Raw genomic sequence first — 14,945 nt, 5'->3', positions numbered from 1 at the left:
CATGACAGCTTTATTTTTATGCAGGTGACAGAATCTGTCATCAGCATTGGTTTCTTAGATACGGCGAAGTACGTGAATATAATATTTTTTAGAAAAAAAAGTGCAATATTGCCAATTTGTACTGTTAGGAAAGCTGTTTAATTTTTAAAAGAATGTTTTTAGACCATTTTTGTGTTGATTTTCACAATACTTCGACAGAAAAGGACATTTAAGTTTCAGTCGTGGGCACTTTTTTTTCATCACCCTGTATATTACTACATAATTACATATTACCTGTTGCTTCTTCGCCCTCGTCTATGAATTATACCAAAATCGCTTGTTTTTAGCCAAAAATCTGATTTACATAAACTAGTTAATTGCCATACGTTTAAAAAACACATAATCAACAGTGGCTCTGAAAAACAAAAGATTTTAAAACGTATGGCCCAACCTGAGTAATTCAGCCTTAAATGTCATGTACCATGATTAAAAATGGTTTTGGTTTGAAAACGGTTCCTATATGAATGAGTCACTGTTACCAACATTTAACCAAGCCGCCGCTGCCGTCCGATAACACTGTAATTCATAAATTCAAAATTAAGTTATATGTACAATCGCGGCCATCCAAAAGTGAACGATAGCTTGCGAAAATTTCCGTATTTTTCGTTAGATTAAATCAGGCTGTATTCATTGGCGTTCGTGCAGCAGGCGTTACTATTTTAATAATAAAAAGTTGTAATAATAAAAATGAGACCGAGAAGTAATTAATACATTAGTAAAGTGAAAGTAAACTTTAGTAAAGAAACCTCTCCAACACCTATTCGCATTGGCCTCTCAAGCCTGTTTTCTTGCCAACCCCTCTTTATATTGAAGATGCAAGTCTTACTGCAATGTAATTTTCTCGCCACAGCAGCCAACGACCAATTTTCTTTTAGCTTGCAATAGCCTTATCTGTCTGCATCGGAGTGAGATGTGGCTGATGTAGCATTTAAAAAAATAGTTTTCATAATTTTTTTATCGCTAGTGTCAAACTTTGACATTTTAGGACGCCTATGATTTAAAGTAAAAATCAAACTATAAAAAAAAAACGTTCACTTTTGGATGGCCGCGATAGTACCTACAATGAGGGACATGGAATCCTGGGCAGTCTGTTATTGTCATTTCAAAAAGTGTCAATGTAAATGCACCTTTACCGTCATTATAATTGATATTTTCAAAAAAACTGTCAACTTGGTTATGAGTAGCTAAGGTATGGTTTAGAAATTTTGACAACTGAATGACACATCTGCCCAGTTTTCCGTGTCCCCAAAAGTAATATGTGAATGTTAGTTGGTGGTTATGTGTAATAATAACGTAAAGCTGAGCCTCACAATTGAATTTTTGTTTCTCCATAACTGTACGCAAGAATACAATTTTACAAGTTTTTAATAAAAGAAACATGCTCTGCACAAAAATAACTTTTTGCATTGCTTGGCTAAGAAATTATAAATATTATTTAATTTATGCTGAATTATTTGAGTGTACCAAGTGTAATATTTTCGCTACAAACTGTGTATCGTATTGAAATTAGGTATTAGGTATGTATGTATTTAAAATAAAATTCAGTACAGTACTCGTATCTGTTCGTAGATAAAGTTTTGTCAGCAACTTGTAGGCAACTACATTATTGTCCCACTTACGTCACAAGTGGTTACATAAAATTAGTGCCTGGATGCATAATAGTATCTATATCCTACTTGTAAGTATTGTTTATTTAAGTTTTGATCCTTCAATAAGTGGCCTTAAATTGAACAGAAAAAAGTCACTGAGACATGACACCTGTAACACAATTATTTCGATGGCCAGACTACGTTGTATTAATAACTACACTTGCACTAAGTTTAGCTATTGGACTATACTTTGGTTGTTTTCGAGGATTTACTAATGTGGAAGAATACTTGATGGGTAACAGAAAAATGGATGTGTTTCCTATTACAATGTCGCTAGTGGCAAGGTAACGTTTGTAAACACATTAGATTGCTTAGACAGTTAAGAAAAACGTACTTGAAATAATTATTTGTACAACTAGTTATGAAAGTCATACTTTTTTTCACGAATTTGCAGATTGATTAATGAGAGCGTAGTCCGAGTTAATTAAGCAAATAGGTGAAAAAAAGAGACTTTCATAACGTGTTGTAAGTTGTACACACTATTTTTTTGCATATCGATGTAAGTTGAGAAATTTGGTCTAAAGGATTTATGAAATATTACAAAAAAAAATAGGTATGCTTTGACAATCATCTCCAAGGAGATGGAATAAAATAATGCGAAAAAGTACTACTTTCACTACGATTTTTCGTGTAAAAAAATGCTCTTTCACTACAATTTTGCGTGTAAAAAAGTACCACTTTCATTACGATATGCAAAAAATGTAATTTTTTAACGTTTGCATGACATGTATATAGATGAAAAAATTAAAACGACACGGTGAATAGAAATGCAATCTCATTACAGAAGTCTATGTTGCAAATTCAATTAATAATATAGCATATGTTATGCCGTGACAATTGGGGAACGAATAACATTCACCACCATGAACAAAATCTAACAACATCTACCTCTTCAAATCAATTGTTGTTGTCAGGCATTACTTTAACAAATTGCACAAAATGTGTTGTAAATATTGACAATAAGTGGTAATTTTGCTTTCATTTCTATTATTTTTTCAATAAATGTTTCGTTCTTGAATTTAATATGCTAATATTTCATTTTCACGGTACTGAGGGAGTATGTATACAGCATGAGTCAGAAGTCCGCTCAACAATTGTTCTCTGTCAGAAATATTTGCTATAAAGAAAAAAAAATTTCTGTCAAGATTCAATTTAACTTTGGTAATTGTTCACTTTAACTACTTCTGAAATTTTCGCATTTTTTCTGGCTAGACAGCCTCAGGACGTCCTCCTACATCGTTTCCCACCAGTCAAACCTTGTGCAAATGAAAATTTTCCTTACCCTTTAGTTATACTAAGACTTGGCGCGACCTTGACGCGACCTTGACGCGACCTTGAAACACAACAAGAGAGAAAAAAAAAGACATTTGCACAAGGTTTGAATGGTGGGACACGATCTAGGAGGACGCCCTGAGGCTGTCTAGCCAGAAAAAACGCGAAAATTTCAGAAGTCGTTAAAGTGAACAATTACCTTAACTGTTACTCATAAGCTAACTTGTTTAACGATTTTCTTTAGATAATAATGTTTGGTATTATTCCTACAGTTATGTTAGCGGAATTTCCATTTTGGGTATTCCTACCGATACATATCTTTATGGGATATCCTATTTATACTCCATCATTGGACTTACTATAACTGCAGTAATCATGAATCGCATTTTTCTCCCTGTATTTTATAACTTAAAGCTAACATCAGCTTACGAGGTGCGTATCCTAAATAAGAAAAATAAATTGTAAGTTTTATTTTCTAACAGTATCTCGAGATGAGGTTTGACAAGAAAGTTCGAATATTCGGATCCATTTTGTTTGGAATCTACAACGTAATATAAATGAATTATCACAACTTATCTGAATTTATTTGAACATTTTTAGATGACTTGGATAGCAATGGTTATGTACGTGTCAGGTTTAACTCTCAGCCAAGGTAAAATTCCAAAAAAATCTCCCACGCAACAAATTAAGCGAACTGTTTGCAGCCACTGGTCTCAATGTGCATCTTATAACCCCCATGGTTTGCCTGATTTGCGTACTATACACTACATTAGTGAGCATTTGTTGTCATTACTAATTTCCACCAAAGCTTTACTCTTTTTTCAAGGGTGGACTCAAAGCTGTAGTCTGGACCGATGTTATACAAGCTACAATGATGCTTCTAGCTTTGATTTTAGTCTTAATAAAAGGCACGGTCGATGTTGGCGGATTTAGTACCATATTAGAACGAAATTATGAAAGTGGTCGAATTGAAACTCCAAGGTAAGAGTGTTAAAAGCTATAAATACAAATGTTCCACAACAGAAAAATAATAGTTTAGATTTCGATCCAAGATCCAAGTACACTCTCTGGTCACTATCAATTGGTGCCAGCGTCTACTTTCTTATGACAACAGGCATCGATCAAACCATGCTTCAGAGATATCTGTCACTGTCGTCACTTAGATCCGCTAAAAAGTATATTTGGGCAAAAATTGTAAATAACAGACCTGAAACAAGTTTCTTTTAGGACGGTCTGGTTTTTTGTGTTAGGATATGGCGTTTTCGTGACACTGGGTTGTTACTGTGGTATTTTGATGTACGCAGCATTTTACAAATGTGATCCACTATTGACTCAAGTACATCTGCATATTAAACTTATATTCACTAATTAGACAAATTTGATTTTTTAGCTTGCGGAGAAAAAAAATCAGTTGGTTCCTTTATTTGTAATGAAAATTTTGAATGAGTTCCCTGGTTTTCCTGGAATCTTTGTGGCAGGGATATTGAGTGCATCTCTAAGGTAATCTTATCACAACTTTATTATTTAGCTGTATAAGAAATATCCAACTCAGTTCACTATCGACTGGGCTTAATTCAATGGCGGCTGTGATCCTCGAAGACTTTCAGAAGGTCTACATCAGAAGATCCCTTTCAGAAAGAATGTCATCCATAATCATGAAATTATCCGTAGTAATATTTGGCACATTATGCGTTGGTTTGGTGTATATTATAGAGAAATTAGGTGCTATTTTACAAGTATTATGATAACATACTTTTAGAAGTTTGATAATTGAACAATTTTGTTTCAACTTAGGTTTATATGAGTGTGGGAGCTGTAACTAACGGAACAACACTGGGACTTTTCACAGTAGGAATTCTTCTCCCCTGGGTCAATGAAAAGGTATTTTGTGATTTGGTAATTCTTATCTGTTATTTTATTGAAATAAAACCATTTAGGGTGCTCTTACCGGTGGAATATCATCTTTAGTTTTTATGGGATGGTTATGTTTCCGAGCTCAAGCAGAAATTGCTTCTGGAACTTTGGTGTATTCACAAAAACCATTAACAACAGAAGAATGTCAATCCAATTTTACTTTTGTACAGCAAGAAGGCATAATGATTAATTTAAACACTTCTGGCATCACACAACCTGAGTGTGTTCAAGTTATTAATATTGATTGACTGATTGATTAATGATGGTAATTTTTAGAAAGAATTTTGAAATGTATCATGTATCTTATTTATGGTATACTTTAATGGGGACTGTAATTGTTATCATTGTTAGTCTTTTAGTTAGCTTCATAACAAAACCATTAAATCCAAACGAAGTAAACACAAATTTATTGGCTCCATTTTTGGGGACACTAGTAAAATCTCCAATTAGGAGTAACGAAAGTGTTATCTACAATTTTCCAGCTATTGAGGTAAAAAAGTTTCGGGGTTTCACCAACATTACACAACAAATACGTCGTTACAACGTAAAGACCGACAACATTCGATAGATGTATTTTTTTTAATTTTTAGGAAATGGAAATGGTTAACGAGGAATAATCTAGACAAAAATAAAGTGGGAACCAAGATGTACTGCAAGGGTCCAATAATGTATTACTTTAAGAAATACGTAGGTTGTAATAAATAGTTAACCACACATAAATTTTAATTGGTCAAATGTTTCGTTTTACTTCTGACATAATTTGACCAACCATTTCTTTCTACTTTCTCAAATTACACTAAAATGATGTTGATCAATTTTAATTATAGGAGGAAAATAAAATTTCATTTGAAGTTTGATATCGCTTAATAAATAATAATACCCCATGACTAATAAAAAATAATAAACAAATTATGAAATTGCATTTTTAAGAATTAATGGTGAATAACCACCAAGAAGGAATTATTCCTTTATCACGACAACGTCCTAATTATCAATTATGCGTGAATTAAAACCAGTGAGTGAAAGACAGTGATCGAAAAACGATGAGCGAAAGTGAAGTGAACGAAAGAGACCTTCATCCACTGATAACAGTGATAACTATGGATACAGACTTCTAGGGAAGTATCGAACAAAAGAAATTGTAACATATGTTTCTTTGACAACAGCACTATTTCACTTCCAACTATCCAAAGTTATCCCTGCAGATCCACATCGATTTTAACCATGTTTGCACAATTAAATTGAAAAAAATATCAGATCACGGATTACAGACAACACTGATTTCAAGTAATGAAACTATGAAGTATTGAAGGAACAACTTGTGTGGTTTCCCCTGCGGCTACCCATCCAAACACTGACCACGTTCACCATTGCTTAACTTCACTGATCGAACGATACCTTCATAGTACTATTGGGGACAAATTACTTTGGTCGTCAAAGTCAGTTGACTGACATAAAGTTGTAAAGCAAGCATTAGGACGGTTAACCTTATTTTTTACTACTGTCAACCACTGTCACTGTCAAACTCATCATTGCAAAATGTTAAATACCGAAAAATGGACAACTGAAGGAGATATTCCAAGGAGGAAAAATTGAAAAGGTTTCCACAAGGCAATTTGGCCCATGGACAATCCCCCAGATTCAAGGGAAATGATTCTAAATTTTTGAATGGTGAATGGTGCCATATTTTTGACAAGAGAAAAGTCAATAATTTGAAATTGTCATCACTATTGACTTGACGTTAATGTTTGGTTTACATTAATTTATTTTGAAGTGACAGAAAAATGACGACCAAAGTATTTTGTCCCCAATAGTACTTAGACACAGCCACATTATTATTATTATATTTTTTTCTCATTTATTTAACTTTCAGTTTAACTAAACTGAACGAAAATATTTTGTTGAAAAAATTCATTATTCTATGCTACGAAACTTTATTCCTTATCATTTTTATTGATAAGCACGTTGCAACTGTTGTTTAAACAGCTAAAAAATATATACCAACAAAAATATTGCTACCGCTTTGTGAAGTCATGTTGTCCACCATTAAATCAATTTAATTTCACGTAAGTGGGGCCCTAATTTGCTAACTGAGCTCTTGTTATAAATGCATTCGACTGGTAAATAGCGCTGGTTTATTGGTCGTGTATCTGTCAACCCGACAGAATATGAAGCGGCCATACAACCACATAAAAAACAATTTAATAACATATTTTCATTTAATTTGTGTACCAAGCCGTGATTGTGAATATATTTGGCGTCTGAGTTACAGCAACTTGTAGTTCTTCGGAAGTATTTTTTTTTTTTAATTTTAATTAATAAGTGTCAAGTATGGCGGAAACTGCTTTGGACGGTATGCTTTCGATGGATATGGGAGAAAAAGTGGTGGTAGTTCCAGGGGTAGCTGATGTTGGGGCGGCGCTACAGCGTTTTAAATGGCCTGATTATGTTATGTTTGTTGTTATGTTATTGATATGCGTAGCGATCGGGGTCTATTTTGGGATTTATCGAGGGGTTGCTAATGCACAAGAATATTTGATGGGTAACAGGAAGATGAAAATTTTTCCTATTACCATGTCACTAGTAGCAAGGTAAGAAAACACATGCGGCATTGCAGTTGGAATTTATAAATTTCTGATTCTATTGTAAAGTGTATTTAAACTCTAAGTTGTTTCATATTTTTTTACATTCTAGTTACGTGAGTGGCATTTCAATTCTGGGTATTCCAACTGAAACATATTTATACGGTACACAGTACGTTTATCTGTTGGTGGGACTTGTAATATCAACAATCATCATGAACTACATCTACCTCCCTGTCTTTTATAATTTAAATATAACTTCCACTTACGAGGTTCGTATACATATTTAATATCAAGAAAATTTATAATCGAATTAGCCTTGGAAATGTCAGTGAATGTAATGCATTGATAATAGTTGTCGAATAAAATTAAAAACAAAAAAAAGGGAGATGTTAATTTTTACTAAGATTTTATTATTAAAATTATGTGAGCTTTCAACGAGAAATTATTAAATTGTAGCAATATGTACTGCATAAATGACAACCAGAAAACACAAATGCGAGAAAGTAGGGTTAAGAAGTTGTTTGTTGAGGTTTCACGTAGATAAACATGTACTTACGCAGCTGTGGTTTAAGTTACACCGAAATGCTTAACAAAAAATTTTAATTAACGCCAAAAAAATAGATTGCAAAGAGTGTAGTTTCAACATATAGGATGTTTCAGCGGATCTAATTTTTAACGACCAACATGAACGAACTGTATTAGAGCCTTAAAATGACACAGTTTTAGATACTTACTACAGGGTCATTGTAAATAATTGTAGTCCAAGTTGGCATGAAAACTGAATGTAAAATGTATGGTTGCCGCTCCATATGAAAATGATCAAAATAAGTTCACACCGTTCACATAATTAACACTATTGGCAGTACACGCCATTTTAGAGTTATGTTTGTATAGAGCGGCAAAATTTTCATAACGTGGTCATGATTTGGTTCGACTACAACCATTTATAATGACCCTGTATAATGAAGTATGTATATCAATCGAAGAAGATATCAAGGCTAACTCGATTTCAAATTTTCTTAATAATGCGACAAAATTTTTACATATTTATCCAACAGTACCTCGAAAGACGGTTTGACAAGAAGGTTAGGGTTTTTGGATCAATTTTATTTACCATCAACACGGTAAAAACAACAATATTTGTGCACAAAAGTGAATTCATCTTTTATTTTTTAAGATAACTTGGTTACCCGTTGTCATATACACTCCAGCTCTAGCTTTCAACCAAGGTAAAAATAAAAATTTAGATCGTTTTATAACAAAAACTATCAAAATATGTCTCTTTTAGTGACTGGTGTGAATGTTCATCTTATCACTCCTATAGTATGCATAATTTGCATATTTTACACTTCATTGGTGAGTATCTGGTTCTTTCGCAAAAATCTAGCAAATATGAAGACCAGAGTTGTGTCTTAGATAAATGGAAAACGCTAGACAATACAGTATTCGCTCTAGTCCAAACTATAATGATGAAAAACATGTCTTTATTTAGATTTAATTTTTATTTGAACGAAGGGAAACTTGAAACTTTTACTAAATGTTATAGCTAGAGCCGTTGCATTTAACAAGAAACTTTTAGGGTGGTTTAAAAGCAGTCGTTTGGACTGACGTAATTCAAGCTATCATCATGTTCGGAGCTATGGTTCTGATTGCAGTAAAAGGAACCCTCGACATTGGCGGATTTGGTACTGTAACAGATCGCAGCATAGAAAGCGGGCGCATTGAAGGACCCAAGTGAGTTGCAGAAAACAATAGTATATAGGCAATCAACATTTTATGGATTTTGTCCTGTTTTTAAGGCATTTTAAAAAAGAAAGTTAAAATTTTAAGGATTTTTCCGTTTTTAAAATACATTAAAAAAATTACAATTTCAAGGCATAACTTACTCTTTGGTTAAATAAATCACAGAAGAACTAGAAGATAATAATTTCAACTGCAAGTGTGATCTGAAAGCGCAGACATTTTGCGCAAACCCACAATCCAATTCGTAAAATTATTCCTTCCCGGGATAGGCAACCCAATTAACGCAGTGGAATTCATATGGTCATGGTCGTTCTTTGTTTTTTTGTATTGTATTGTGTTATGTATGTGTCTAAAGTAACACAAAAAAACAAAGAACGATCCATAACCAACCCTAAGTGAAAATTTAATAGTCACCCGTTATACAGCGTAATTCTGAAATAAGTTTGGAAAAAAAACTGGTAATTGGTGATGACGAAAAGAAGTCATAGACAAAAATATTTTCTTATAAAAGTTTTTCGTTTTCGAGATACAAATGAAAATTTGGTCAAAATTGCTGAGTGGTTTAGCAACAATAATAATCATCCTTTTATGATCTGACTTTTTTTACTAATTCCATTTTTTACAATTTATCAAGTATGTATTTCTACGCATTCATTATACAAAAACCTAAAAAAATATCGATCTGAATTCCTTGGATTTTACGGGATTATCTGTGCATTGAACAGGGGGGCGAAATTTTGACAATTTTTGTAAATTGTACATAGCTCCTTTTTATTTTCGTACGTTTCATCAAAAAATTCCACCCGAGTCCTTTTGTTGCTGGTAGAGTTTTTAGTCGATTATCTCGCAAACTACGCATTTTTGACCCCATATGTATTAAGAATTTTATGCTTATTTTTGATCATAGAATCTGCCCTGAAAGTTTGTCGGTCGAATTCGGGTACACCCTGTATACAACTGAAAACATTACATTGTTAAATGTTTCATGCCTGTATATACACAGGATTAAAATAAAAAAGTAGAACTATCTACCAAAGAGATGTGTATTTGTTTACGTTAATTTGATATCAGTTTAGATCTGAACATTTCGTCAAGATACACCTTTTGGTCGTTGACAATTGGAGGAAGCATATACCTTCTGCAAACGGCAGCAGTTAATCAAAGCATGATCCAGCGATATCTCGCTTTACCTTCACTCAAATCTGCTAAAAAGTGAGTTGCATTACAGCACCTTGCAATTTATCAAAAAATTTCGTTTTAGAGCTGTGTGGTTTTTTACTTTAGGTCTGTGTGCAATAGTGCTAGTTTGCAGTTATTGTGGACTCTTAATTTATGCTACTTTTCATAAATGCGACCCTTTAGCTACGAAGGTACCCTAACAGTCTACGATTTTCGTTTAAATGTAGTTAAAATCTTCTTTTAGCTGGCAAGGGAAAAAGATCAGCTTTTGCCACTACTCGTTATGCAAGTGTTGGGAGACTACCCCGGACTGTCAGGAGTCTTTGTAGCAGGGATATTGAGTGCATCGCTAAGGTACAAAAAAAAATCTTGTGTTCTCTTTCAAACAACCCCTTGCAGCTCTTTATCGACCGGTCTTAATTCCATGGCTGCCGTAATACTTGAAGATTACTATCACTTCTTTTTCACCAAACAACTAACCGAAAAGCAATCCTCGATATTAATGAAATTGACAGTTATTATATTTGGTATAATTTGTGTGAGTTTAGTGTACGTTATTGAACACTTGGGGGCAGTACTACAGGTACCTACTACTACCTAATAATCCTCACCATTGGATTATTTTACACTTCTCTCTAGATAACAATGAGCATTGGGTCCATGGCGAGCGGACCATCACTCGGAATGTTTACAATGGGTATACTCCTGCCGTGGGTAAATGCAAAGGTACTAAACTTTCAATTTCACCTTTATTCCTCTTCAGATTGCAATATTGTAGGGCGCCCTCGTGGGAGGGACTTCGTCTTTGGTTTTCATGGCTTGGCTGTGCTTCAAAGCTCAAGCGTCAATAGCCACTGGTAACTTGTTGTTCCCTGAAAAACCACTAAGTACCGAAGGGTGTCACTATCACTTCATCCCTCAGCACTCTACGGCAGTTCATATTCACATCAATACTTCTTCTGAATTCGTACATCCGGAGTATGTTCAAACCGTAATTTTTCGCCCCAAAAACAATCTTATTTCAGGGAGAAATTTATATTCCATCACGTTTCTTATTTGTGGTACACATTAATGGGAACGCTTGTGTCGGTTGTGGTTGGTGTAGCGACGAGTTTCATGACGCATGCATTAGATCCTCGAGATGTAGACCCCTCTTTACTGTCTCCTTATCTCAAAAAATTTATTAAACCGAGAGAATTTCCTAATGAACCCGGAGACGGAATTATATATGCTTACCAAAGTTACAATCAGGTACAATTTGTTGTTTTAAAATTAGAACTAATTTAAAATTAAGGTTAATTACAGAAAAGCCAAGAATCAAACAATGTTCCACTGAAAGAGATCTCGCAACCTGAATAATTAATCCCATTTATTATTTTATATTTAAGTATTTTTAATATAATTAAATTGTAAGGTTTTATTGTAGACTTGCGTGATTTAAATTCATTTGCAAGTGGTAAAAAACTCAGAAACAGTTTATGTTACTATTATATTAATTGTTAAATATATATATTTATTTAATTATTTATTTATTTAGGGCTCTTTTGTGGGCGGATTTTCGTCTTTAGTGTTTATGACGTGGGTTTGCTGCACGGGTCAACTATCAATAATTAATTCTTAATGGTAATTTGTCATTTCCTGAAAAAACCCTAACTACTGAAGGATGTCGCTATCACTTCAATTTACACCAATCTACGACAGTTAACCTCAATGGTTTGGATTCCATCCAATCGGAATATGTCTAAAATTTTTATATTTCAATCAGAAATCATCTTTTTTGGTGAGAAATTTCTATTATATTATGTTTCGTACTTGTGGTATGTACACTTGGGAGCTTTTGTGTCAGTCATCGTTAGTTTAGTGACAAGTTACGTGACGCACCCTGTAAATCCTGTCGATGTAGACCCATCCTTATTGGCTCCGTTTCTTATTAAACTAATTAAACGAAGAAACGTAGATGGATTCTACCCAATGAATAAATTATGTTAAACACAAAAATACTACTGAATATAAAATTTCGTTATTTACATAACCGTTGGTAGTTACGTCCGTAATTTGGTACTTTGGAATAACCTTATTTGTTTTAATTAGAACTAAATTAGAGCTAAAATGGCTTTGCCATTGCGCCAAGACTTAAATTTAAGTTTTGTCGCAGATCTGCATGCCCTAAATTACTTTACGAATGTTAAAATATAGTGGAAATGATTCACGTTTTAATTGCCAGTCAACTATTTCCGTAAAGAAGCCATTTAGCTTAATGTCGTCCTGTCACAAAAAAGCTATTAAAACATGAAAATTAAAGCAATTTTGTTTCATAATTGAGGAATTTCGAACAAAAAGTACAAATAGTCACACAAACATTATTGCTCATCGGTGAAAGAGTTTTCATTAATTGCTTCTGTAATGGAATCGACTATTAATCTCTCATTTCTATTTCTAAAATTTACGGTTATTTTTAAATTTCTTTCATTTATTTCCAAAACAAATTAAAATCATATTTCTTGACAGTTTAATATCATGCTGAATTATGTAAATATAAACTAATTTATTTTTCTGCCAAAAGACGGAAATTTGATGACTTCCGTATTAATAACCGAAAAATGAAACATATTTTCTCATTTTGTATTTTCGTAAGATTTTCAATTCACGATTCTTGAACAGTTCTCATCTTTTTCTTGTCCGTGTTATTTTTCCTAACAGAAAAAATAAAATGTTGTATAGTCAACATAAACGCCAATTTTTGCAAAAATCAACTCTAATTCTCAATTCTTAATTGAAAAAACTGTTTTGATGGACAGTGATCGTCAATGTCAATCTTTGACACAATAGAAGTACTTTGGTGTGAAATGGGCATATAAAAAAATATAAAAATAATTTAAGCAGAGTAATTAATTAAATTAATGAATAGTTTAAAGTAGATTTAAGAAATAGACACCTCAAATAAAATGTAGGTACCTATTGCTCGTCACTGTAAATATTTGAAGTATGTATTGTGAACGGCACTTTTGTTGTACCTGTGGTCATTTCTATCCGTCCGTTCCTCAGTGTAAATTTTACAAAATTGAATGGTGTGGATTCTGTTACAATACACTTTCTCCGCCACAATTTAAAAAAATAAATTTAAATAAATTCTAGCAAGCAGAACTCGAAACCAAAAAAGTCAAATCGTTCATGAACGTGACAGTCATGTCTCATACGCTGACAAGTGACAGTGAACTCTTGTGTGCTAGAATACTATTAATTTTGTTAGTTGTGAGGCAACATTTAAAGGGTAACCACCACAAAGAGGTAACAGTGAAGAAATATCCCCTCGTTCAACGTTTCTGTAATCAGTGTAATCTGTTATAACAAGATGAAAGACATGGATTTCCTCCGTTAAAACTATAGACGACAGATCCTAAGGGAGTTCATCACCTTTGATCACCATAAAAGCACGTTTGGAAAAGATTACTGTTAAAAACAGGGTAATCCTTATTTCCGTAAAGAATAACCAATGTCAACGCCGATACAATAAATTCGTTTGGAAAACGTTACAAGCAGCTTCCTACTCAAAGCTTTTAAACGGTTAAAACTTTGAAAGGAAGATGCATAGATTTGAAGAAGTACGGAGGGAGAAACGACATTTAAGGTAAAATGTCAGTTATTAGTAAGACTAGGAAGAAAAAATAAAAGATATGGAAAACAGATCCGTGTGTTATACTGAGTTGTTCCGCGAATTTCGGGGCACCCAGTAGAAACAGTAAAATTTAGATTTTTAATTTTTGTGAAAGTTTGCGAAGAGAAAATGAGTTATTTTTATTATCATTTAATTTGTTTGATTTTCTTTAATTTTTTCCATTATTTATGTTATCTCAGCCATGCACGATTAATAGTTATTTATGGAACAAGTGAGTAAAGTACACACTTTTTACGAGTAGAAAAGAAAAACAGAGTGAAAAAAAAGTTGCTTTACTCACGAGTTGCATACAAAAAATTTTTGGCGCCCGTAAGTTTAAATAAATTTGACAAAATCTGTATCACAATTTATTTATTAATGGTAATATTAAAATTACAGCTTTTTTACACGTTTTCTTGAATCACTTTTTTAACGCTTCTGGATCGATCCAAAAATCACATATTTTATGAACGCAAAGGAATGAGTAACGCACGCCAAAAAACATTTTGATCGCACGGCGCGCGTTAAAGTACATAACTCATTACCTGCTGAAAGGATAAATCGCACGGTCGTAGATAAGAGTCATTTATTACTGTTTTATTCAGATATAAACATTAAAGTGTATGTCAGCTTAGGCAAGGATTTTTTCACATTGCCTGAATTTGATAGCAGCTTAAACGTGGAAATTTACAGTTATTTGCTTAATATTACAATAAAATCTAAAATCTAATACATATGTGAATTGCTAATTTATTCACTGTCGCATTTTCGGGTTATTCCTTGTTTAGAAAAGTACTCTGTATGCAACAATATAAATGTTTACACAGCGCCCCCTATACATGGGTACCCAAACATTACGTCATCTAAATCCCGTGTATCCTGTGTTACCAACAACTTATCAATATTGTC

The 14,945-nt window shown here is 33.2% G+C and overlaps 2 protein-coding genes across 2 annotated transcripts; both read left to right on the top strand.

The window, feature by feature from the left end:
- Positions 1-1,460: 1,460 nt before the first annotated feature.
- Positions 1,461-5,725, top strand: LOC138131633 (sodium-coupled monocarboxylate transporter 1-like). Its single transcript, XM_069048756.1, has 14 exons — positions 1,461-1,972; positions 3,233-3,392; positions 3,443-3,508; positions 3,561-3,612; positions 3,665-3,732; positions 3,787-3,941; positions 3,995-4,135; positions 4,188-4,296; positions 4,351-4,460; positions 4,513-4,696; positions 4,755-4,841; positions 4,898-5,094; positions 5,151-5,364; positions 5,465-5,725. Exons 1-14 carry the CDS (start codon positions 1,791-1,793, stop codon positions 5,489-5,491), a joined length of 1,752 nt encoding a protein of 583 aa, XP_068904857.1. The 5' UTR covers positions 1,461-1,790; the 3' UTR covers positions 5,492-5,725.
- Positions 5,726-6,995: 1,270 nt separating this feature from the next.
- On the top strand, positions 6,996-11,899 carry LOC138132183 (sodium-coupled monocarboxylate transporter 1-like). The gene is made up of 14 exons (XM_069049588.1): positions 6,996-7,465; positions 7,569-7,728; positions 8,518-8,583; positions 8,637-8,688; positions 8,748-8,815; positions 9,039-9,193; positions 10,274-10,414; positions 10,464-10,572; positions 10,626-10,735; positions 10,781-10,964; positions 11,021-11,107; positions 11,160-11,359; positions 11,407-11,632; positions 11,687-11,899. Exons 1-14 carry the CDS (start codon positions 7,206-7,208, stop codon positions 11,738-11,740), a joined length of 1,872 nt encoding a protein of 623 aa, XP_068905689.1. The 5' UTR covers positions 6,996-7,205; the 3' UTR covers positions 11,741-11,899.
- The last annotated feature ends 3,046 nt before the right edge of the window (positions 11,900-14,945 follow it).

This window comes from Tenebrio molitor, chromosome 5 (assembly GCF_963966145.1).
Source record: "Tenebrio molitor chromosome 5, icTenMoli1.1, whole genome shotgun sequence".
Classification (NCBI taxonomy): domain Eukaryota; kingdom Metazoa; phylum Arthropoda; class Insecta; order Coleoptera; family Tenebrionidae; genus Tenebrio; species Tenebrio molitor.
Note: the sequence above shows the minus strand (reverse complement) of the source record. Positions and strands in the feature narration are given on the sequence as shown.